This window comes from Pelobates fuscus, chromosome 1 (genome assembly GCF_036172605.1).
Source record: "Pelobates fuscus isolate aPelFus1 chromosome 1, aPelFus1.pri, whole genome shotgun sequence".
NCBI lineage: Eukaryota > Metazoa > Chordata > Amphibia > Anura > Pelobatidae > Pelobates > Pelobates fuscus.
In genome coordinates, this window is record NC_086317.1 from 64,070,705 (window position 1) to 64,097,820 (window position 27,116).

At 38.1% G+C, this 27,116-nt stretch overlaps 1 protein-coding gene across 4 annotated transcripts in view; it reads left to right on the plus strand.

The window, feature by feature from the left end:
- Positions 1 to 27,116, plus strand: part of GLRA2 (glycine receptor alpha 2) — a 244,097-nt gene that overhangs the window by 159,508 nt on the left and 57,473 nt on the right. For all 4 annotated transcript variants that reach the window (XM_063449052.1, XM_063449043.1, XM_063449061.1 and 1 more), the window contains one exon: positions 26,899 to 27,048. In XM_063449052.1, coding sequence (XP_063305122.1) covers positions 26,899 to 27,048 — 150 coding nt within the window. The remainder of the gene's footprint in view (positions 1 to 26,898; positions 27,049 to 27,116) is intronic.

The window sequence follows — 27,116 nt, forward strand, 5'->3', positions numbered from 1 at the left end:
TCCTCCCATGGGTATTAGCCAGGTACTGTACACACTCCCTGACCAGGTAAGATATACACACCTCCTCATGGTGTTACATTAACAGAATGTGGAGGGATTAGTTGAAACATCATGATCAGCCATGGGATGGAAGATTGTATGGCAAATAGCCCATCTTTCTAAGCTAGAAAATATACAATTTATCCAGGAGCTTTTACAATAAAAAGAAGAGAATGCCTTATAGTTACACAATAAAATTCTAATTTCTAAAAATGAGGAAATTCTTAAAATGCAAATGTGTGTACTCAGGCAGACAAAGTTATACTCAGTATAAAATCACAGCATTATGTTTCATAGCAGCAAATAGTCCAAGTATAAATATATAAGTCCCAAATTGGATGAATAATATATACCAGTCTTTTAGAGTGTGTATCATAAACCACCTTTGATCTGCTGGATGAAATAGCAAGATCAACTGGGGTATTTATGAATTTATATACTTTCAATACAAGAAAGATCGAGTGCAAAAAGTAGAAAATTAGTGATAATTCAAAAAAATAGATCCAAAATGTCAGTAAATAAACCAAAACATAAAAATGTAAATGGAAATAAAATAAGGGCTAATTAGTATTGCTGACTAACAGCCAAAATGCTTAGTCTCTCACCGAAAAAAATCTGGGCTGACAGCCTGAAAGTGATAATTGTGGCTGTAGCAATCAAAGATAAAAAATATATTGTGTTAAAGTCGTGACAGGATCCGTGTATAATCCGTGTAATGCCAATAAAAGATAAAAACTTGTAGGTGAAAAATAGAGTGTTATTTTATTTAATTAAAAAAGGTAAATCATCTAAATATAGGTGAATAAAATATTATAGAACTGCTCCAAAAAAGAAGAAAGCAAAATTGGCTAAATAACCTGACTGATGATACTGGATGGCTGTGGATGATATTCGTCTTCTACCAAGTGGGTGTTGCAGCAACCGGTGAGGACGGCGTCCGCAGTCTTGGTTAGTCCACCTCCGACCTCACATCGATAGGTGAGCCATCTCGGTGATGTTAGGCAGAAACAGTAGATAGCCAACAGATGCTTTCTCCAAACAGGCCTTAGTTCTCAAACCTTTCCAATGTGGATTGTAGCCTTACGCGTTTCAAAGGGTATTGCCCAATTTCATCAGAGGCATATCAGTACCTTGCTTAATACCAGTATATATATCTACAAACCTACAAGTCAGTAATTGGCAATTTGCAAATCAGACATTTCAATCAAATGCGGAAAAAAACATACATAGATGAAATAAAGAAATAGCAATTTGCAAATAAGACATTTCAATCAAATGCGGAAAAAAACATACATAGATGAAATAAAGAAATAGCAATTTGCAAATAAGACATTTCAATCAAATGCGGAAAAAAACATACATAGATGAAATAAAGAAATAAAGAAATTTAAATTTAGATATAACATAAAATAAAATAAAAATAAAAAGTATTAGGCATAAATAAATAAGAATAGAAATCAAAAATACATGATCAGCTTATAATAAGCCATAAACAGTGCAGGGATGCGATATATGTCATTTTATCACTAAGTGTAAATCACATATAAATATAATAGTGCAATGTAACACATCCCTGTGGCTCAGGAGAATAACATCAAAAGGACCTAGATGGAAACTTAATACTTATCTTCACTTCTTCTCTAATTAAACAGAATGAAAATAACATTCATACTATAATAATAATAATTAAGCATACCTTTTGGGGAACATCAAACTTAATAAATGGAATATAACATACATATTATGATAATATTAATTTAGACAGACCATATTAAAAAGACCATATTAAAAAGACCATATTAGAAAGACCATATTAGAAAGACCATATTACAAAGACCATATTACAAAGACCATATTAAAAGGACAAATATCGGGAGAAAATTGGCTGGTTAAGAAATACACACACTTAGGAGGTGCTGATTAGAGCTATTAAACTCATTAGACTGAGACCATCACATTACCAACAATGTAATAACTGAATGACCAACCGGCACCCTTAACTTAAAGAATATACTCGGCACATATAAGGTCATTCAAAAATAAAAATAGAAATAAGAATAAGAATAAAAATAAATAAAAATAAATATAGAGATAGAAATAGAAAAATAAGATGAAATAGAATAGATAATAGACACTTAATGGATTATTATGGGACACTCTCCATGGGAAGAGAGCCATACATGCTAAAGGGAGAATAAAGTGTTATCAAAACCCTCTAAAATTGGAACATATCTACCAAGACTAGAGTTGGAGCTAAAAACAGGATATATTAAAATAGCAAATATACCAAAAAAAAAAAAAAAAAAGTTTTTAAAATTTTTTATACATTTTTTATAAAAAAGCATTAAGCTCGAAGTCAATGTTAAGACCGTTGGGTACTAGGGAGTTCAGAGTAAAGATCCATTTAGCTTCTTTTTGGTCTAAACTTTTTTCCAGATCACCTCCCCTCCAATTGGTCTCTACCTTCTCGATAGCCATAAAACTTAAACCTGCTGGATTTCCCCCATGAGCTTCTTTGAAGTGTCTGGATAGATTATGTGTGGATAAACCTTTTTTCACATTCCGGATATGTTCTGAAATTCGTGTTTTAAGTTTCCTTTTTGTCCTCCCGACATATTGCTTAAGACATGGACATGTAATTAGATAAATTACTCCAGTGGTGTCACAATCCATGTTTGACATCACTTTAAAATCCTTTCCATCAATTGCTGAAGTGAAAGTCGTTCTCATTTTCTCTTGTTGGGGGTTATTTTTACACCCTTGGCATTTATTACATCTTGAAAAACCTTTATTTTGAATTTCTTTACGCTTGTGTGTCGTGGATTTTAATGTTGGTGCCAGCATTAATTTCAAGTTGGGTGCTTTTGTATAGATGATCTGGGGATTGTCTGATATAATATCGGACAAACTGGGATCACTTTTCAGGATATCCCAGTGCCTTCTCAAAATTTCTTGTACCGTAGATGCTTGATTGTTGAACTGTGTAATAAAAGCTGGTGCTTGATCTTGTTATCTTTGAATGTTTACCTTTTTCTGTAAGGTCTCCTCTCTTGTGATATTTTGCATCTTTGTGAGGGCTTTGTCCAAAAGTGGAGTCGGATAACCTTTAGTTAGAAACCTTTGTTTCATTTCTTTCATTTGTACATTGCATACTTCCGGCTGCGAACAATTTCTTTTAATTCTTCTAAACTGGCTCTGAGGAATGTTTTTGAGCCATGTTGGTTTATGATGACTGTGGTACGGTATAAAACTGTTGCAGTCTACATTCTTTTTAAAAGTTTTTGTATGTAGTTTTCCTTCCTCAATGTAGATACTTAAATCCAAGAACTCAACTTTTTCTTTTGAATACGAAAAGGTGAATAAAAGATTATACGGATTGTGATTAAGATAAGACATAAAACTTTCTAATGATTCCAGGTCTCCCTTCCAGATAAAAAAACAATCATCGATGTATCTTCGCCACAGGGACAGTTTTGCGCCGAACGGGCAGTGGTCCCAAATAAATTCATCCTCCCACTTGCCCATAAATAGATTGGCGTAGCTCGGCGCAAAACTAAGCATTTTGGCTGTTAGTCAGCAATACTAATTAGCCCTTATTTTATTTCCATTTACATTTTTATGTTTTGGTTTATTTACTGACATTTTGGATCTATTTTTTTGAATTATCACTAATTTTCTACTTTTTGCACTCGATCTTTCTTGTATTGAAAGTATATATAAAGTATATAAATTCATAAATACCCCAGTTGATCTTGCTATTCCATCCAGCAGATCAAAGGTGGATCAAAGGTGGTTTATGATACACACTCTAAAAGACTGGTATATATTATTCATCCAATTTGGGACTTATATATTTATACTTGGACTATTTGCTGCTATGAAACATAATGCTGTGATTTTATACTGAGTATAACTTTGTCTGCCTGAGTACACACATTTGCATTTTAAGAATTTCCTCATTTTTAGAAATTAGAATTTTATTGTGTAACTATAAGGCATTCTCTTCTTTTTATTGTAAAAGCTCCTGGATAAATTGTATATTTTCTACGTTAATCCTTGGGATTTGGTGAAACCCCACTCACTCCAGTTTTCGAGCTTCCACGTATTACTCTGTCTTGTTCCCTCTTATTTTCTGATAGCCATTACTTTTGTCTTTCAGTTTTGTTTATTTATTGTTCATCTTTCTAAGCTACCTGAACCTCATCTGTTTAATAAAGGTCTTTCCACCAATATGTTTGCTTCATGTTGAAGCCGCGACAGCATTGTTGTGGGTTACCATGGCAATGCTCCGTCAATGATTGCGTGCCTCGTGGAGCGTTGCTATAGCAACCAGCTGCAACGCTCTCGCGGTTCACAAGAGGAAAAGACATGCTGCTGCTACTGGAGGGTACACAGGGGCAGCATTTTGCATGATGAAGAGGAGCCCAAGAGTCAAAATGCTGCCCCTGTCAACGTGCTCCCCAGGCAACCCCCTAGCCAGTGGCACCCATGGCAGACCACCCCTCCTACCCCCCCTAAGTACGCCACTGCAAACTGAATAACTTTGACTATAGTTGGAGATTTTTGCCAAATCTGCTCAAGTGTGCCTACATTTTGCAATTTAGTATGTGACTTACTACATTTCATTGTTTAGCAAATAAACCCCTGCTGTACATTTTATAGAAGAATATAGTACGTGCAGAGTGGAGATATTTTATGTTTCCCACCAGGGACCACACACTTTTAAAGGATTAAACTACACAAACTACAACTTTGCTGATTGCATAACCATGCTTATCAGTGCACAACAGTTCCCCTTAGAATATTACAGTTGTTTGCATTTTAATTAAAACCTTAACTTAAGAGGCTACGAAATGCTATTTTTGGCGGTGGAACAATTAAAAAGTGCTAACTGTTCTAGCAAGTTCCATTATGCTCCATAGTTGTTTCAGACTTTTATGGCACCTGTTGTTACCAAAATTCTAACACCATATTTCTGTAGGCCAGAACCAAAATAGCATAAATGAAATTAGCTTGGTGGCCCATTCTTCAACGCAATCCTCTTTCCTTCAATTGAATTTTTTAAAACACTCTCATTAGACCTATCCCAGTGTCATATTGGTCTGAAATGATATGTGGAAGGCAATACAGTATCTTATGTATCGTACACAGTTTAAAAATAACGTTTTCTCTCAAGGTTATTCACTAAAGTGAGAATTGTCTGGAATTCAAAGTGAATTTCAAACTTAAAGGGACAATGTAGTCACCAGAACAACTATAGCTAACTTTTTTTGTTCTGGTGAGTAGAATCATTCCATTCAGGCTTTTTGCAGTAAACACTGTCTTTCCAGAAAAGGCAATGCTTACATTATTACAGCATAGGGCTACCTACAGGGGCCACTCCTTAGATGACTGCTAGATGTGCTTCCTGGGACAGTGCTGCACACTGTGCAGCACTTACATTCAGTGTCTCCTCCCTCTGCATGGAGACGCTGAACTTTCCTCATAGAGTTGCATTGATTCAATGCATCTCAATGAGCAGATGCTGATTGGCCTAGGCTGTGTTTGGCTCGTGCTGGGTCTGCCCCGTTCTGCCTCCTTGACAAGCTCAGACAATCCTATGGGGAAGCATTGTGATTGGATCAGGATTCTCATGTCAGACAAGGAGGCAGATCAAGGGCAGAGGCAGCAGCTGCAGACTTGAGTAAAGGTAAGATTTTGCTATATTTTGGGATGGCAAGGGGAGTCAGGGGGGCTAGATCGTGGTTTTAACAATATAGGGTCAGGAACGCATTTTTGTATACTATAGTATTCCTTTAAGGCCAAAATAGCCAAACTGAACAAATTATCTAAGTCAGCTATGCTTCCAGTTCAGCTACTTTGACCTTAAGCTTGAAATTCAATTTGAATTCCTGCCAATTCTCACGTTAGTAAGTAACCCTGCCAGGTTCCAAAATATGTCTTAGAGATTAGACTGTCCCTGGGCTAAAGAAACTACTGCAAAGAAAATATATGCTTGCTTGTGATATAGACCAACAGGTTGTGAATCCCTGCCAGAGTAGATCAGCTTGTATGTCCTACTCTTTATTCATGCTTTATCCATGACCCCAGAAAGTATGGGCCACTTACCTTGCAGCTTATCCTCAGGTGGTAAATTGTTGGAGGTTCACGCTATTATACGATGCATGGTTAAGGATCAGTGTCAAGCTTGGAATAATGAAAAAGAGGAAGCAGGGTGTAGCGAAATCATCTTTATTCTTCGTAGGTTAGAAAATGATGGTGTGCAGCTTTTTTTATGATACGAGTAGGGTAATTGTCTTCATTGTGTTGGGTTGAAAAGACTGCAGCATCCATTAAAAAAACGGTGTTTAGGCTGTTGGAGCACAAGGAGTCATATCTTAGTAAATGTACATTCTGCACGCTTGCACTCGGAAAGCTCCGTGGTACGCAGCCCAGGAAAACTTAGATCCATTTGTTTTATAAATACGTATGTTGCATAGATTGTGGATTAAAAATATATACATTTAAAAAATGTAAACCATCTGTAGGCCTCCCATCAGTCTTGATATCGGTGGAACGGTCCTGATTTTGGGGTACTTTCCTGCAGTCCTAAGTTTGTTCCCGAGTGTCCAATATCCGTAGACAGCATTGTACTGTCTTAAGGGCAGCCCATGGCATGCGCATCATTAGATATTCTCGCACTATGAACAGACGCTAGGATCATGCAGAGAGAGCTTCAGCCAATCACTGCCAAATCACTCATTAGCCAAAGCAGGACAGAGGAATGGGGAAGTTGAGCTTAAAAATATTAAAAACTGTTAATGTTGTATACAAGGATGACGACATTCAAACACTAGCCACTAAGAGATGAAAACAGTGACAGTGCTTATAGTGTCCCTCTAAAGGGTTACTCTTAGTACCATCACCACTTCAGTGGAGACTGTTCTAAAATAGCTTGACTACTTACAATAAAAGTAGTCAAGCCATTAACTACTATGCGCTATGTGCTGTGGCACTCCTGGCGCCATAACTACTACAGTATGCTGTAGTGATTATGATGTTGGGGGTCCCTTAAGCACAGGATGTATTCCATAGTCATTTAATCAATGTAATACAATTGCATATCTAATGTGAGTTAGATTATAAACCTACTAAACAGAAATAAATTTCTTGTACTGGAAAATACAGATCTACTGTGAATATAGTTAATTTAGATAATTTTAGATTAATCCAATATTTTTCCTGAAACAGGAATTTTTATATACAATTACACATAGAAATTAAACACAATGAAACAAAAAATATATCAACATTGAAGAAAGTGTATTTCATCACAATTGACTGACAATTTGCATGTAATATATTTTAAATATGTGTGTGCCGTGGTTAGACAGTTGGTTTTATAATTCAGTAAAATACACTCGAAAGCTAGCAGGGTGAAACAATCTAAATAAAATCTGTTGAGGCAGCAAACTGTCGCTGACATAGATGTAATATATTTTAGGGTTTTTAATGAAACTATAGACATGCGATATACGTTTCCATAATTTATAATGAGATTCAAAATCTTACAGTTGTGTATTCGAGATTACAAATTGCTACAATGTTTTAAATACAGTAGGTGTGACAAAAATAGACAAAAGATGCGTACCTAGTTTATGAGTATTGGAAAGAAACCCAATGCCACAACAGAATATAAAAATATTTTCTGCACCTGAACCAAATACCACATGTTCAGTTGTTACTTATACAGAAGTAGAGATGTCGCGAACATAAAATTTTCTGTTCGCAAATGGCAAATGCAAATTTCTGCAAATGTTCGCGAACCGGGCGAACCGCCCTAGACTTCAATAAGCAGGTGGATTGTAAAACCCACAGGGACTCTTTCTGGCCACAATAGTGATGGAAAAGTTGTTTCAAGGGGACTAACACCTTGACTGTGGCATGCCGGAGGGGGATCCATGGCAAAACTCCAATGGAAAATTACATAGTTGATGCAGAGTTTGGTTTTAATCCATAAAGGGCATAAATCACCTAACATTCCTAAATTGTTTGGAATAACGTGCTTTAAAATGCACATGTGTGAAGGAAACTGACTGCTATTATTTCACAGTCAAATTTCTATTTATTTTTTTTAATGTACACTACTGTTACACCAGATATGAGTTGCACTGGTGTGACACTGTGCCCTGGCAGGCCCTGAAACGCACACGTGTGAAGGAAACTGACTGCTATTATATTACAGTCAAAAAAGTAGTTTTTTTTTCAAATGCAAGCTATTGTGACACCAGATATGAGTGTTGGCACTGGGCAAGTGGGCACAGTATACGCTGTGAGCCTGACACACACGCTGGCAGGCAGGCAACTGCAATTAGATTACACAGGGAAAAAAAAGACTGATGTTCTAGCCCTAAAAAGGGCTTTTTGGGGTGCTGTCCTTACAGCAGAGATCAGATGAGTCCTTCGGGTGTAGTGGACACTGAATACACTAGCCTAGCTATCGATTTCCCTATTAAATCAGCAGCAGCACACTGTCCCTCCTCTCGCTGAGAATGCAGCTTCAGAATGAATCTAAAATGGATGCTGTCCAGGAGGTGGGAGGGTCTGGGAGGGAGGATCTGCTGCTGATTGGCTGGAATGTGTCTGCTGACTGTGAGATACAGGGTCAAAGTTTACTCAATGATGATGAATAGGGGGCGGACCGAACATCGCATATGTTCGCCGTCCGTGGCGAACGCGAACAAGCTATGTTCGCCAGGAACTATTCGCCAGCGAACTATTCGGGACATCTCTATACAGAAGCTTACAAAAAATATCTCAAGGTTTATATTGGTTAACATTTGATCCATCCTTCCTCACCCATCCCTGAATGCTCGAATGCAGTGGTGTATTTTGATTTTGTGCTGCCTTAGGCATGACGAAACTCGGGCACCCCCGACACACATGCCCACATGCACACACACTAACAGACACACACACTGTCAGACACACACATTCACATTCACTGATGGACACACACACTCAGTGACAGACACACACTCACCGGCAGAAACACACATTCACTGATGGATACACACACTGACAGACATACGGATTCACTGACAGACATACATACACATTTACTGGCAGACACATACTCTCACTGAGAGACACACTCACTGAAACACACATATACACTCTCATTGACAGACAGACACACACCCAATCAGAGTCAGGCACACACACTGAGAGACACACATACACTCACTGACAGACACACATACACACTTAGTGACAGACACCGATACACATTCACTGGCAGACACACACATGCACATTCTTTGACAGACACACACTCAGTGACAGACAGACATTCACTGACAGACACACATGTACACTCCCTGACAGAAACAGATACACATTCACTGACAGACACACACACTAACTGACAGACACACACATACACATTTACTGACGGACACATACACTCAGTGACAGACACACATTCACTAACAGACATACATACAAACTCACAGGCAGACACACTCTCGCAGTGACAGACACACTCACTGACAGACACATATACAGTCTCACTGACTGACACACACCCAATCAGAGTCAGACACACACACTGAGATACACACATACATTTACTGACAGACACACATACACATACACTGACATACACACACTCAGTGATGCGCACACACGCACACAGACACACATGTATACACAGTCACTGACAGATACACACACACACACACTGATACTAACACACTCACAATTTATATATTTTTTTAAATGTCAATCCACCCAGCCTCCCTACCTTTGGGAGTGCTGGCGTGTATTTTCGATTTCCCTGGGGTCCAGTGGGACTGCTGGGCTTGTTCCTATGGTGCTGGGCGGCTTGGAGTGTGGATGGTCAGTGCAGGTGGCGAGGGAGCTCTTATCTCCCTGCTCTGCTCCCTCGCACGCCGCTTAGTGATACCGGAGCCGGAATGTCAACATATTCCGGCTCCGGCATCACTCCAGTGCACGCAAGCAAGCAGAGCAGGGAGAGCTCAGTGGACAGGGTCGGACTAGCCCACCGGGATATTTCCCGGTGGGCCGTCGGCACCTGGGGCAGGGCATGCAGCTGGTTCACCTGCGGCCACAGAGGGAGCTATTTTGGCGGCCGCAGGGGGAGCTGGCTGTTCTGTCTCTGCTCTCCCCACCCTTGCGCGCTAGAAAGAGACTAGGACCCGGTCTCATTAAGCTGCGCGCTGGGCGGGGGAGCAAAGACAGAACAGCCAGCACCCCCTCCGGCTGCCAAAAGAGCTCCCTCTGCGGCCGCCAGAAGAGTCAGCTCCCCCATGCGGCCGCCATCAGACTGAGCTCCCCATACAGCCGCCAGCACACAGGCAGAAGTTATGTGTGTCAGTGTGAGTGTATATGTGTGTGTCTGTGTCATGGTGTGTGTGTCTCTGTATGTGTCATTGTGTGTGTGTGTGACTGTCTGTCATGGTGTCTCTGTCTGTGTCATGGTGTGTGTGTGTCTCTGTCTGTCATGGTGTGTGTGTCTGTCTGTGCCATTGTGTGTGTCTCTGTGTCATTGTGTGTGTGTGTGTGTCTCTGTCATGGTGTGTGTGTGTCTGTCTGTGTCATGGTGTGTGTGTCTGTCTGTGTCATTGTGTGTGTGTGTGTGTCTGTCTGTCATGGTGTGTCTGTCTGTGTCATGGTGTGTGTGTCTGTGTCATTGTGTGTGTGTCTCTGTCTGTCACGGTGTGTCTGTCTGTCTGTGTCATTGTGTGTGTCTGTCTGTGTCATTGTGTGTGTCTGTCTGTGTCATTGTGTGTGTCTGTCTGTGTCATTGTGTGTGTGTGTGTCTCTGTCTTTCATGGTGTGTGTGTGTGTCTCTGTCTGTGTCATGGTGTGCGTGTGTGTGTCTGTCTGTGTCATGGTGTGTGTGTGTGTGTGTGTCTCTATGTCATGGTGTGTGTCTGTGTCTGTGTCTGTCATGGTGTGTGTGTGTCTGTGTCTGTCATGGTGTGTGTGTGTCTCTGTCTTTCATGGTGTGTGTGTGTGTCTCTGTCTGTGTCATGGTGTGTCTATGTGTGTCTGTCTGTGTCATGGTGTGTGTGTCTGTGTCATGCAATGTGTGTCTGTGTCATTGTGTGTGTGTGTGTCTGTCATGTAATGTGTGTCTGTCTGTGTCACGGTCTGTCTGTCACGGACTGTATAATTTCCCAGGACTTCTTCTGCAATTCATATTTCTAGAATCTAAAATATTAAATATTTTTGGATCAAAGTCATATGCAAGAGGGGATTTAAAGTTTCTTTTGCATTACTTTGTCATTTAAAATGAAATATATAAGCAGGTATGGAAGTGATGGGGTTAATTGTTGTTATCACTATTGTTGCTTCTATCCAATAAAGACTAAAAAAGAAGCTATAGTTGTGTCCAGTGGTAAAACTGTAAATGTGTCAAATAATCTGTATATAGTAGACTGCTATGGGCTGGTTAAAACACTATTGGAAGGTGATCCAGGAGTCTTGCCAACCTGTAAATCAGATTAAAGGAGACACTAATTGAAAATCACTATAATCACATAATTTGTACTGAATGAGATATGATAGGGCTATAATCTCCATCAGCAGTATTGATCCTGAATCAGTATTTATATAGTTACAATGTAAAGGATCCTAATTGTGATGGGACTCCTAGCCGACAATCAATGATCTATTTTCTCTTGGGCAGTACACAATTCAGCAGTCATTTGTTTTTCAGACGGGAAAATGTGAATTTGTTATTCAGAATGAGCTGCTTAAAATAATATCCCTTTATACATGACATATGTCCTTCGCTGCATTTACAGCTTTTACCGTTGTATTCAAGTTTTAAGAAGCAAATAATAAAATCCATAGCAGATTTCATATGGTTCCGTGTATGGGGTTGGTATACTAACATGACAGAATAAAAGAGACAAATTATTCATTGTGTTCCTCTTAATTCCAGAGTTATTTACTATAGTGAGAAATCAAAGTGAATTTCAAATTAACGGTAATATAGCCAAACTGTAAAAATTCTCTTAGTCCGTTATGCTTTTAGTTTGACTACTTTGGGACTAAATTTAAAATTCACTTTTACTTTACTGAATAACTCTATAGTGTTTTGGCGTAAAACAATAAAATGAAATGCCTTACATTGTATTTATTTACAATGTGTAAAGTACTTGTTTAACCCCTTAAGGACCAAACTTCTGGAATAAAAGGGAATCATGACATGTCACACATGTCATGTGTCCTTAAGGGCTTACTAGCTTGACTAGTGACCATAAGGGCCCTTTTTATATATACAATTATATAATTTGTAGTATTTATTATGGGGTTTATTTACCAGCATTAAATATTGATTAGCACTATAGGCACCCAGACCACTTTATCTAAATCTTGCAGTGACTCTAGCGTGTGAACCCTGCTGTGTAATACATTGACACGTAGTAGATAATGCAATGATTTCATTGCAGTGTTAAAGGAACACTCCACTGCCCAAATAAAAAAAAATTAAATACATTTTTTAAAATCACTGTTTAGTAGATATATCCTTAATTAAAACAAGCATTTAAATATGAATTTTTTATTGTGGGTATATCTAAAAACTGCTTATAAAAGCTGCAGATCTCTTGTCTGCTGCCTTTGCAAATCCTCCCCTTCTAACTCCGCCCAGACTTTCTGAGGCTGTCCAATCACAGACTTCTCAATGTAGCTCAATGAGAAGTCTTTATGAAAGCAGGTACTCTGGGCAATTGCTGCCTCTTGAGTGTAGGTCCACAGAGATAAACAACCAGGATGTAACAGGACTGTGGTTTGAGTGAAAGAAAAGGGGGTGTGGCAAGTTTAATTTATAAAAGTGCCAATTTCTGCACTGTTTGTAAAAAGAGAAAAAGAGAACACACTATTCATACATAAGTTTGCTGAAGTGCTTTAGGGGTCTGTAGTGTCACTTTAAACTTTACATCTCTAGTTACTGTCTTAGTGATATAAACGAATAATCAGCCATTGGGGTGGACAGAGGTCTCAGCAATAGAATGGAACTTATAGTCCTCCACCCAAAAAAATCATGGTACACACAGAATTGTCTAGGTAAATTCAATTTATACATTGTGCTAGGAAAATTACTGGCAAGTATTTAGTATATGAGAAAAACCTATGAAAAATAGGTGTCTCCACTACCTGTCCATACGTTCTTTGGCATAGAACTCTATGCTGAGAATAGAATGGACAGACGAGATGGAAAAATAGATGTTGAACCTTCTACTATAGAAAATAAGGCCATCGAAGCTCCTGGAAACATCCTAATAAACCACAAGATTGACAGATGAGAGGTTTATACCTGTCATCCAGAATCATGAGATGGCATAATTATTTGTCAATAAATGCTTTGCAGTTATCTGTCTTTTAAGTTTAAAGCTATGGTTAGTGTGTTAGGGTCATGGGCAGTGTTGGGTTAGGGTTTGGGCAATGCATTAGTGTGAAGTCTTGGGGTTTGGTTAGAGTAAGCATTAGAGCATTGTAGATGTTAAGGGTAGGGTAAGTGTTATGGTAGTTTGGTTGTTATTGTAAGTGGTAGGTTACTGTGCAGGTTAAGAGTTAGTTTTAGGGTAGTGTTGAGTTTGAGGGTTAGCGTAGTGTAGAAGTTGATAGGCGGTGTTAATTGTTAGATTAGTAGGAATTACAGTCCTGGGAGACAACTGTTTTAGCTGCCACTGTTCTATCAAATTTCCCTACCTCGCGAAAATCCCCTACCCTCGTCACTTCCGGGGAGGGGAATCAGCTGGATCCTGTGCTGCACATGCGTGCTAGCACTCCTGCTACTCTTCCACAGCTAGGTCCTGGAAGGTAAGTAAAACTAGTTTTACACTTTCATTATAGTTAGTGCATTCACTAAGCTTAGGCACACGGGGCATTTAGGGTTAAGTGAGGGTTCAAATTAGGGTTAGGTAAGTGCCTCTTACCTCTCTCACTCTCTATTCTTACCCTAACCCTTGGGGTAAGGGTTAAAATAAAGTGTGAGAAATCACTATTTAGTGATATTCCCCTAATGTGAAATATCACTAAATATGAACAAGTCCCTAATCCTAACCCTAATTTGAACCCTAACATTAACCCTAAATGTCCCATGTCCTAAGCTTAGTGAATGCACTAACTATAATGAAAGTGTAAAACTAGTTTTACTTACCTTCCAGGACCTTGCTGTGGAGGAGTAGCAGGGGTGCTAGCACGCATGTGCAGCACAGGATCCAGCTGATTCCCCTCACCGGAAGTGACGAGGGTAGGGGATTTTCACGGCTAGGGAATCTTGATAGAACACCACCATTCATTCAACATAGATTAAAATAAATAAGTGCAGCTGCTGTTCAGATGTCTAAATCCAACAAGTATGTCCTGTTCTGGCCCAAATTAGGAACCCCCGAACTGCACATCACAAAGAATAAAGCACAGGGGATATCACAATCTGTGCTGTACAACATTCTAAAATGCAGTCATTACATTCAAATATTTATTTGCCTCAACAATGCAGCTTCTATCCATCCACCCCAGATTTAAAATAATGCAGAAATATCTTGAACTGTGCTTTTATGTTTGCCTTTTATACACATCTGTAGGTCTCACTTTATATAGTGGCTACTTACAAAATACAAGTAAGCTATGATTATAGCTGTATTGAAGATTTTTTTCCCCCAGTTTACCTGTTTTATCCTTAAGTTTGCCATGTGCTATTTAGTTATCTGCAATTTACTGTTAGGTAGCAAAAGTAATGTATACATTTAAGTATATATGTATAATTTAAAAAAAAGAATTTAAAAAAAAAAAATATATATATATATATATTTTTTTGAGTATGTATCATACATAAATTAAAAGCTTATTTGTATAATAAAATTACCATTTGCGCCAAAAGTAAAAAGAGGCGATCTCAGACATGACAGTTCTGCTTTAAATATTAAACTAATCAATCTGGAACAAATTAAACATAGATTTCCAAGTGTTGCAGCTTTGAACACTGAAAGAAAATGTTAATAGAGACTAAACATTATTCTAGGGTATGTAGGTCTTAAACGAGATGCCTAATATACTTAGCTTCATTGGGATCAAATGCAGGTCACGCAATGCTACATTTGATTTAGAGTGATAAAAATAAGTTACTGAGGCGTGCTATGCTAGCGCATAAAGGGGTGTCTTCAGGTCTAGAAGTAATCTCAATTTGCATGCATTTTTTCAAAACTATTGTAGACAAAAAGAGAATGCCGGTTAAAAGATAAAAAAAAATAAAAAATAAGAATAGGAATAACTGAAAATAATAAATCCATTAACAATACAATTACTAACTCTAATAATAATGAGAACCATCAATTATTAAACAAATAATAACTAATGCTATTTAAACATATTCCACAATGAGAGCCTCAGATGAACGTGGAACAACTCATAAGTTATAAATATCACTCCCCCTCCCCCTCCCCCCCCCCGTTTTATACACTTTTTTACTTGTTAGATTTTTGTTTATAATTGTTTTAAAAAATGTTTTAATAAAAAATATTTGAAAATATATAAATATCAAACCCCCTGCCCTATTTTATACACTATTTTACTTGTTTAACCCCTTAAGGACACATGACATGTCTGACATGTCATGATTCCCTTTTATTCCAGAAGTTTGGTCCTTAAGGGGTTAAAATTGTTTTGAAAAATGTTTTACTAAAAATCATTCGAAAAAATATAAATATCAGACAATAAAAAAGATGTAAAAGGCCCTCGTGCATATCATATAATAATCAGAATTAATTAATTAATATAAGAAGGCTCTTACAAAACAAATGGCACCATTTGTATTTAGCTCAACGTCTCGTCTAAAGATGATACATCTGACGCTCTTGACTCTCCATATATCATAAATGTTGTTGTCCAAAAAACATATTTTCTGTTCTGTGAATACTATCTGTGCACTAGTCTTGTCAACCCAAAATACTGTTACGTCCAATTAAGAGCTCAATGCCAAATGATAACAAGTAATTATTTTTGATGGGAGATTCAGCTTAACACTTTACAAAATCATCTCAAAATCAATCAACATTAACATTGGAGTTTATAATGGTAATAAATAGTAAACTGTGGTGAATTACAAAAGAATTTAAAACTTTCGATCAAATTAGCAGAGTTATTTACATTATTAGTTATTTGCCCTACATTTTGCCAATCCCACTGCCAATTCACCACACTCCCCTGTCTTTGTGAATAAGTCAAAAAGAATTGTAAGGTCAAATTTGATTCCATTTATGCATGCTGCCCGCGTGAGTGCACAAAACGCGTTAGCATCTCCCTTCTCCTCTGCATATTATGTCCAAATATAATTTAGTTTTTTTAATATAGGCCAATTTTAGTCTGTTTGATGGAGTAGTTAAGTCCTGAATGCAGGACCCAGCTCTGGTGATGTATTGTATCGCTACAGTTGACCTAGTTGTAAGTGTTTTTTTTTTTCTTATGCAGCATACAAGATCGGAGATATAAAATCAATTTTTTTTATTTATGTACAGTTGATTAGTGTTGTATAACGTTTCCTATTTCCTTTATTATCAAATATGACCTGGAGCAGATAAAGGCTGTGATTTTCAATTTTCAATCTAATTTCTACCAGCAGGTATTTGATTTCCTTCAATAACTTCACGCTTGATATGTGCCCGGCTTTAAACCTTCACAACCTGTGACACGCAGGCCCGTTAACATTTTGTTTTACAGCCTTCACTTTTTCAGTAGTATCCTACCATCACTGCACTTTTTTTGTACCATATTTAGAATTTATAATGTACCATCATTTTTCGCAGCGCAGTTCATTGGGCAGTTGAACATGCAAGCAATTGCAATAGAGTTGGACATACGGTACGACTGTTGGTGAGGATTTGACTCAAATGCGTTTATAGTCTGTTGACAGTTTACGGAATTCAGGCCTTCATAATTGAAATTATTTTATTAGGAGTGCTGTAATTTAAATAGTATAATTGCTCTGTTTTTTAGAGATTGTCATGCTTAAATCTGATCAAACACACACAGATGATTTCACAACAAATACCAAGCGTATAATTATTTTGCGAGCTGCTCGGGAAATTGATTATCTTTGTTGGTGAAGCTTAAAAATGCAGGTACTTTGATATAATCTAGAGAGAAACCAAAAGTTTCCCAGTAGAAATAAAATTAAACAAAAAGCCTAAGCAAAGATGTGCTTCAGCAATATGATGAAATGATAAACTTATTTTGTTAAACACACTGTTATGCTGATAACCATGTTTAAACCGGCAGAGAATTCTCCGATAAAATAATTGCATCTTGCTTAATTTTGTGAAGAGTTTTAGGTATTTCCTCTATAGCTTTTCTCATGTTTTGCTTGGGAGTATGCCTCGCTCCGTTGTGAAATAATCTGGTTATTAAATGGTACCCAGGGAAAATGAAACAGCATAGACAAAGAAATAATCAAGTTAATCTAAACAGTACATTTTTGGCAATTTACCAGGGTTCTGCTAATTTTAGGCCGTAGTTGGATAAATGCATATTACTTATTAAAAAAATTAGGGTCATACACAAAAAAAAATAAAAAAAAATTAGAACATTTACTATGGTAAGTAATTAAATACTTTGCCGATTTTAGAACTTTGCCTCAGAGTTCCTAATTATGCATAACCTTAATATTTCATATAGATATGATAGATAAGTGTAAAGGAATCAGCTCATTGAAATGATCTGGGTGCATAGTCCAAGGTCCCTTATCCCTGCAAAGCTAATTATTGCAGTTTTTAAGAACTTTCCTTTCAGAGCTAACTTCACCTCTAGTGACTGTCTACCAGCTTCTAGGCTGTTATGCAACTTTTGGTCACCTAACTGACACTGGATGTGCTCACACTATGCATGGGGATGTCCAGTGTCACACAAAACACCAGAGGAAAACATTGTATAATGGTTTCCTATGGGGCAATCCTAATGCGAGTGCAACCATTGCCATGTATGCGCATTAGTTCTCCCCCTGTTGACGTCAGCGAAAGCAGACCATCTCCCCAGGATCTCCATTATCTGTCCGTGTTCCTCAGGACTTTGAGAATACAATCATTATACTAAAAAAAATCTGTCTATTCATTCCAGAACCCTGATGATGGAAGGTAGATGATAGCAGTTATATAGCGTTCACATATTATGCAATGTTCTACAATGTAAAAAATGAAGAATTTTAACAGCAAATAAGACAAACTATGACTAATGTTGACAGAAACAATATGTTGACAAGGACAAAGTAGAAGAATCAAAAGGGGCACCTGTCCATTCAAAATGTTTCCATAGATCAGGGGTAGGCAACCTTCAGCACTCATGGTGTTGTGGACCCCATTTCCCATGATGCTTTGCCAGCATTATGGCTGTAAAAGAATTATAGGTCATGTAGTCCACAACATCTGGAGTTGCTGGAAGTTGCCTACCCTTGCGACAGACCATGATACCCGTTCATTCTCCCAGAGACCCTTTGAATTACCGCAGTCCCCTGAACATATTTATGCCAGACATTGTCCCATTAACTGGAAGACTGAAAGTCTAACAATGATTATATAGCAGTGTTAATGTTAATCATTTTTACACATATAAAAAAAAATATATATTTTTTTAAAGTTAATGTTACACTTCATATTAAAATTACTAATAGTGGTATTTGCCATTATTGCTCCCATGGAACACAGTTAAATTGGGGGCTTCTGACCAGAAGCTGTAACTACGACTGGAGCAAGCTGTGCTCATTATGCATTCTGACAGCTGGATTCTCCGTGTTGTCAGGCAGACCAGGAACAAATACATTTTCTTTATGTCTGGGATCACCGAGCGTTCGTCAGTTTGAACGCACAGAAGATGCAGCAGACTTGGATATCGTTACTTATGCTGTAGCTGACTTTGCTTAACACTTGCTGTCCTGGGTCAACTTAATGGATGGTCAGCTATGCCGAAGATCCTTCACTCAAAACAAGTACGCAAATGGCCAAAGAAATGCTAATGCATTGCTTCTGAAATACAGTATCTTGAATGAGCCTAAGCCTGACATTTACAGTAGGAATAGTATGACATTTTGAGAGCTCTGTGTATGACCCGATTCTTCACCTATCCTTAAGATTATATACGTTTTTTTTTCCCCTATTTTGCAATGTTTGTTGGACTCAAAGCATTTCTTCTTAATCATGGCCTTCACAGTCACAGATTCATCATTTGGGTATATATTATAATATTCTATGTACATGTATGTACCATTTTAAATCCATTATCATTACAAGCACAATACAAGCTGGAGATATACCTAATAATCAACATAAGCACCTTGCTTATGGAAACATTGGAAATAAAATGTTCTTTTGAGACAAATGGTTCTAAATGAGCAATTACCATGGAAACCAGTGGCACTAGCAGGCACATTCCATTGACGACTCCTCCTCTTTTATATTTTTGCACTATTTGTAGAATATGACGTTTTGCTAATTCTCCCTGATAGTGCCTGGTATAGCTAAGAGATTTGTTCAGTTTCTACAATTTTCTTATGTCCATTCACTGAGCATTTAGGATAAACAATGGCTCATGATTTTAATCTTTATGTTATTGCTCATTTAGGATAATGAGATCTTTGATTGCAAGACACAAATGTTGCTTTTTTGATTGATTTCAATATAGTACATTTGGGTTTTAATGTAATTGGATGTCCACAGTGAGGACTCACTTGTACCATTACTGAAGGGACATATACAAAATCAGAATGATCTCTCCCACAAGATGAGATGAAATACTTTGCAGAATGTCTCTGGTACAGCAATTCCAAATGATCGTCAGGTCTTTTTGGTTCTGGTCAGTGAAGTGTAGCTGATACCCTACTAAGCACAGTCTACAATACATCCTTTTGTATGATCTGTTTGATTCAAGTACACCCTATACATATGACAGTAAGTGAAAACAGGATGTAAGAAACACTGAGCGTCTCTCTAGGCAACAAGAACTGTGCATACTGATTACATTACCTACTCCCCCAACTTACCTAAAGTGTTCTAGAGTTTTATTGATCTAAAAAAGGTAGTATCATGCCATATGCTCTGATTGATGTGCTAGAGGTAGGCAAACTACAACATTTTCATAGGAAGATTTTTTTTAAGTAGACTTCAGAACAGTGAGAAACTTTGGTTCTTTCCAATCATTTTTTTCAAAAATACTTTTTTTTAGATTACTAAATCTCAGCCATATTTTGATTTGGCTAGTCAGAATTTCAGTAACAGACAGCTGATTCGGAAAACATATCAAACAAACCAACAGGGTGTAAAAATGGGCCAATCAGTATCAGTACATAAATATTATGTATATATTTTGAAGGGCACGGATAGGAGCAGTTTCCCTCCACTTAGTTCACAGATCAAGTAAGCCAATAGAGGGAAAAATAGGAGAAGTAGTAATATATATATCATTTATTTATTTTTACTGCTCCTCCTATTTTCCCTTTATTTTATTTGTAAATAGAATCAACATTTAATAGTTGTCCCGTAATCACCAATCATCTTTCTTTTTTATTTTAACCATTAATAATCTCTTCTTCAAAACAAACATGCACAGCCAATGCAGATTTCAGTTTCATCGGCCAAAATTCTGAGAAATAAAATTCTGAAGCAAGCAAATCTCCAAATGTATTCTTAACTATTATTAAGATGAGGTAGTGTTTTGTACATTAAAAAGGGCATACTCTAATACTCATGTTACAAAGGGAAATATCAGTCAGGGGGAAAAAGATGGTTCAAAGAGAATGACCCCATATAACAAAAATTGCAGTTCAACAATAACACATCATAATGAACCATGAAGCCCAAGGCCGTCTTTAACGCGGGGCAAACGGGGCAGCTCCCCCGGGCCCAGTTTCTCTTGGGGGGGCCCGAGGCACCTGCCCCGTTGCCCTCATCAATTTCTTTTTTCCCCGTCCTCTGAGTCCCACCGGGTGGCCCATGCACTTAGGGCCACCCGGAGGGCTTGTACCAGCAGGGGCCCGGTCGGGCGCTGTTTCCCTTTAACACCGCGACCGGGCCCCTTGCTTTCTGGCAGCCGGCTGGGAGGAAGTGACAGCCACAAGTCACTTCCTCCTATAAAGAGAGGAGCTGCATGGAAGGTGGCAGGAGGAGTCGCGAGGGAGAGAGGACGAGGCTGCAGTGAGGATGGGTGATCCTCACTCCCATCATCCTCAGGTACCACACTGGACCCCAGGGAATCCACCCTCCAGCAAAAGGTAGGAAACTGGAGGGTGGGTTTAAAAATGTACATTTTACATGTGTGTCAGTATGTCTGTTTGTGTGTGTGTGTGTGTCAGTATGTCTGTTTGTCTGTGTGTCAGTATGTCTGTTTGTTTGTGTGTCAGTATGTCTGTTTGTCTGTGTGTCAGTATGTCTGTTTGCGTGTGTGTCAGTATGTCTTTTTGTCTGTGTGTCAGTATGTCTGTTTGTGTGTGTGTCAGTATGTCTGTGTGTGTGTGTGTGTGTCAGTATGTCTGTTTGTCTGTGTGTCAATATATCTGTGTGTGTGTCAGTATGTCTGTTTGTCTGTGTGTCAATATATCTGTGTGTGTGTCAGTATGTCTGTGTGTCAGTATGTCTGTTTGTCTGTGTGTCAATATATCTGTGTGTGTGTTGGTATATGTCTGTTTGTCTATGTGTCACTATGTCTGTTTGTCTGCGTGTCAATATATCTGTGTGTTTGTCAGTATGTCTGTGTGTGTGTCAGTATGTCTATGTGTGTGGGTCAGTATGTCTGTTTGTCTGTGTGTCAGTATGTCTGTTTGTGTGTCAATATATCTGTGTGTTTGTCAGTATGTCTGTGTGTGTGTCAGTATGTCTATGTGTGTGTCAGTATGTCTGTTTGTGTGTGTGTCAGTATGTATGTGTGTCAGTATGTCTATTTGTGTGTGTGTCAGTATGTCTGTGTGTGTGTGTCAGTATGTCTGTTTGTCTGTGTGTCAATATATCTGTGTGTGTGTCAGTATGTGTGTGTGTGTCAGTATGTCTGTTTGTCTGTGTGTCAATATATCTGTGTGTGTTGGTATATGTCTGTTTGTCTATGTGTCAATATGTCTGTTTGTCTGTGTGTCAGTATGTCTGTCTGTGTGTCAATATATCTGTGTGTGTGTCAGTATGTCTGTCTGTCAGTATGTCTGTTTGTCTGTGTGTCAATATATCTGTGTGTGTGTTGGTATATGTCTGTTTGTCTATGTGTCAATATGCCTGTTTGTCTGTGTGTCAGTATGTCTGTTTGTCTGTGTGTCAATATATCTGTGTGTGTCAGTATGTCTGTCTGTCAATATATCTGTGTGTGTGTCAGTATGTCTGTCTGTGTGTGTGTCAGTATGTCTATGTGTGTGTGTCAGTATGTCTGTCAGTGCATGTGCATGCATGTGTCAGTCTGTGTGTGTGTGTCAGTATATCAGTCTGTGTGTGTCAGTATATGTGACTGTATGTGTGTCAGTATTTCTCAGTGTATGTGGGTGTCAGTGTGTCTGTCAGTGCGTGTGTGTGTGTGTGTGTGTGTGTCAGTATCTCGGTCAGTGTATGTGCCTGTGTGTGGGTGTCAGTATTTCTGTCAGTGTATGTGTGTCAGTATGTTGATCAGTGTGTGTGTCAGTATGTCTGTATATGAGCCTGTGTGTGTCTGTCAGTATGTCTACCAGTGTATGTGTCTGTGTGTGTCAATATATGTACCTGTGTGTCAGTATGTCTGTCAGTGTATGTGCCTGCTTATCTGTATGTAGTCAGTGTATGTATCTGTGTATCTGCTTGTGTGTCAGAGTGTGTACCTGTGCATCTGAGCCGCAACTTTAAATACAAATACACCCCTCCATTCAAACTTCAACACTACATACAAGCACACTCCTACATTCAAAAACAAACACTACACATAAATGCACACTTGCATTCAAACTCCAGTACCACATACAAACACATTCACACAAACATACTTCATGCAAACACATGCTTACATTCAAACACACAAACAGTGCTAAATACAACCATGCAAGCATGGGAAATTGGTAGAGCCCCAGCTGTCTGTCAAAGCATTGTTGGAGTTGCACGACAGATGGGGTTCTACCTTTAGTCCAATCTTGCAATTGGGTGTCCCAATAAAATTCATTCTATTTTAGTGCCGCCACTGCATTGGGATGGATGCCATGATTGCATACCAGGGAGTGAGGGGCGACGGCAGCAGGGCCTAAGGGGCCCAAGCAAACGCTTGCCCAGGGTCCAGTCATTATTAAAGACGGCCCTGATGAAGCCAAAGGTTGCTTGATTTATGAACGTCTCTAAAACCCTGAAATGTCCTTTATTTCACCTAATGCATGCTTCACCATTTGTAGCTGTTGCCATTATTTCAATTGCTCTCCCAGTAATGATATCCCAGGGGATGAGCTGCGGACACAGAATTGCACTGTTTTTGTCTTCTTGTCTCTTCTCGCTCTGTATCATTACCAGGAGAAGGCTGAATGAATATGGCAGCAGCCACAAATAGTCCAGGATTAGAGGTCCTACGTGGACTTCCCCTGCCTTAAGATTTCTACCACTGGAACGGTGCTGTCACAATCCCACCAAATTAATATTAATAGAGCATCATCATTTTTTCATACAACACTTATTTACATAAATTTACAGGCATTTATGTACAGGCTTTGTATCATGGCAAAACAACCAGTGTACACGTTTGAAAAATGGCTGTAAACATCAACACTGTATCACTGTTTACTCGTGTAAATGTGTGAAAACAGTAAGTAAACGTGCAAAATTTGGCTAGTAACTCTTTCAGTGCAGTAGTGTAAAGGAGAGTGATACGCTGATGTCTCTTGTAGCACTTGAGGGAAAATAGAGTGATTAAATATATGATGGCGTGAAAGGGGAATTACCCTCTACCCTTTCTATCTCCCCGTGGACATTTAGATGACGTGTAATAGAATAAAATTCTCAGGAAATGCCCAGTCTCCTGTCCATCTGTCAAAATAAGGACAGGAGATAGCCAATCTTCTGGTCCTGTAATGATTATAAGGCCAGAGGATGCCCCTGCCCCCTGACCATGAAAAGGTAAGGCATGACATACAAATGTTTCCCAAGCTCTTAGCAACTACCAAATTAGTGGTCCCCCCTACACCAAAAAATAACTGAAGACAATGTATCTTTTGTATACTATATGCGTACAAATACTGCAGAGAAAAAAGGAGCAGACTGCTAAAATCTTAAATGTATTCTAATGTATTTATTTCTGTTAATTGTGAACATGTAGTTAATGGGTACCTAAGTAGTTGGACAATTGGGTGCTAAGCTGTTTCATTACCTCATTACATTTTTATTCTATGCGTGAGAACAATCAAAGGGGCTTACGGTGATTTTTGGAGTTGGATATAACAGGAAATAAATATAAACTATTACCAATGTTTACACTATATAAAAGGTCATTGAGGACCATGGTTTATCGAGTTTACAGTCTAGATGTTCATAAGCAATTATACAATATACTTATAACCACAAAGCAGATATTATTTAAATAGTCTTTTGTAACAGGAACAAATATATAGCACAAACAACTCGTAAAGAAAACAGTTAATATAATGTACAGATTAGCATCTTCTTTGATATTTTTATTTTTTAAAGTGTTTTATAATATTGCTAGAAACTAGCAAAACAGCAGGAGTCACAATATGGAGAAATCAATCAATTAGAATCTGCTGTGAATCGATTACATGCAATTTATAAATAGGCCAGGCAAAAGTATTGTTTTGACGGTTGTTTGCGATAAGAAAATACATGCATATAGTTGTATTTTAAATCAAATTATGGAGGCTGACTCGTTTGATTATTTATAGGAACATGAAGTTTTCATTTTCCTGTTTATGAAACACCATGTGTTCAGTTGCAATCCTTAAAATGTACTGGATACCTCAATAATTCATGGTAATCATGGTGCATCCCAGAGTTTCAGTAAACCCTTTAAAAATAAAATCCCCTTGGATAGGAAATTCTGAAAAAATACTTCATTAGTGAATAAAATGACATCATTTAAATCCAGAAAACTGGATCACAGCAAGGATTGGCTCGTAGAATTGAATAAAAACACCAACAAAAATACACCGATATATATATAAAAAATATATCTTTTGAGAAGGAAACACACAAATAATGTTTTGTATCAGACTGTTTGTGGGTAGCGAATATGATATAGATATATTGCAAATTGAAGTAAAAAGATAGATTGGGCCGGCAGATAAGGAACACTTTGCACATATAGTTTTCCATTTTTAAAACTGCCTAGGTCAAGTTGGCTGTGGACGAGCCATGTTTAATGGCCAAATCAGCATCAAGAATGCTATCAGAATCAATTCAAGATATCTTAAATTGTCTTTTTTTTTTTCTTTCAACCAGCTTGTCAGCTATTTTTTCCACCTAATTATCTATTATTATAGGATGAATTGGGAAATAACTGTAGCAGTCTGAAGTTTAGCTAACCCTACAAAACTTTATCCAATTGACTTTGTTTCAAGAATTTTGGGTTTTAATAATGCCGTGGAGCAAAGTCATGCAAGAAACGTGGAAGCGTGATCACACATGATTTACATGAGAAAACAATCAGAATTATTTATTACGTTGGATTTGTCAAAGTGAATTTCCAATTTAAGGCCAAATTATCTGAATTAGAACAATTCTCTAGGGCTGCTAGGCTTCCAGGTCAGTATTTTGGTTTAAAATTTGAAATTCACTTTAAAATCCTGACAAATCTCACATTAGTGAATAACCCTAAATATGTTTTGATGTTCTTGGTGATGTAGGGTTGTCGCAAAGTGGGTAAGAAATTGTGCAAAGAGCAATGTCAAGGTTAAAGGGGACAAGGTTTTAGGTTGCATGTTTTGTTTTGGGATTATTACTAATATGTTGAAATCAGTTCAGTTCATGAAAACACACATTGTTATTATGACACATCTGTAAATACGCATTTCTTATTATCTGACCATTTTATTTCCAGCTCGTTTGAAAGGTTAAATAACATCAATACTGACACAGTAAAGAGATAGTTAAAGTATGGTTGGTACTGTGCTTGGGATAAGCAGTAATATTGGTTGCTAGATTTCTATAACATGTAGCACTGAGTCAACTGCAAAAACAATTCAAGTCTTTGCAAAGAGCCACTTAAGGCCCATAAAGCACTTCAGCTTGCTGAACTGTTTTGTGTGTGAAGAGCGAGTCCTTTTTTTCTTTTTACAAATAGTACAGATTTCACCCCCTTCCCCAAACAGTCAGACAGAACACCTGCCTTGCAAAGACTTCTCATTGAGCTGCATTGGGAAGCCTGTGATTGGACTGCCACAGAAAGTCTGGGCGGGGTCAGAAGGGGAGGGCTTGTAAAGGCTGCAGACAAGAGATCTTTTCTTTGGGGGTCTGACTGCTAAACGGTAATTTTTATTTATTTTATTTTTAAATAGGAGAAAAAGGAAGGAAAAAAATAAAGGGGGTAAAAATAGTCAATAAGAGAAAAGGCAGATGGGACCGATGGGTAAAGGAAGGAATGGAGATGTATTCTACGAAGGAGTGGGGTAGAAAGAATGAATAGTCTATTATCCAGGGGTTGGTACTGTGAACAAATACTTTCTCATTCACAGCTCACACAGCAAGCATGAGATGTTTTCAAGGTTGTCTAATCTGAATTCATAGAAATGAGACTTCGATTTGAACAACACTGAGAGCCTTCAGCATATGCAGATGAAATGCCAAGCATTTTACAGATTCAGTGCATGTAATATGGAGATGACAGTATGACTTTATTTTCACAAAAATTGTTATTCTTCCCTTTCAGGTATCGTACGTGAAAGCCATTGACATATGGATGGCTGTTTGCCTTCTCTTTGTGTTTGCAGCTCTCTTAGAATATGCAGCGGTGAATTTTGTATCAAGGCAACATAAAGAATTCCTAAGACTTCGCAGGAGACAGAAAAGGCATAGCAAGGTAGGACTCACCCAAGCATACACAAATTATAATTGGCACTATGTTTTGTGGGAGCATGGCTCTTTGGA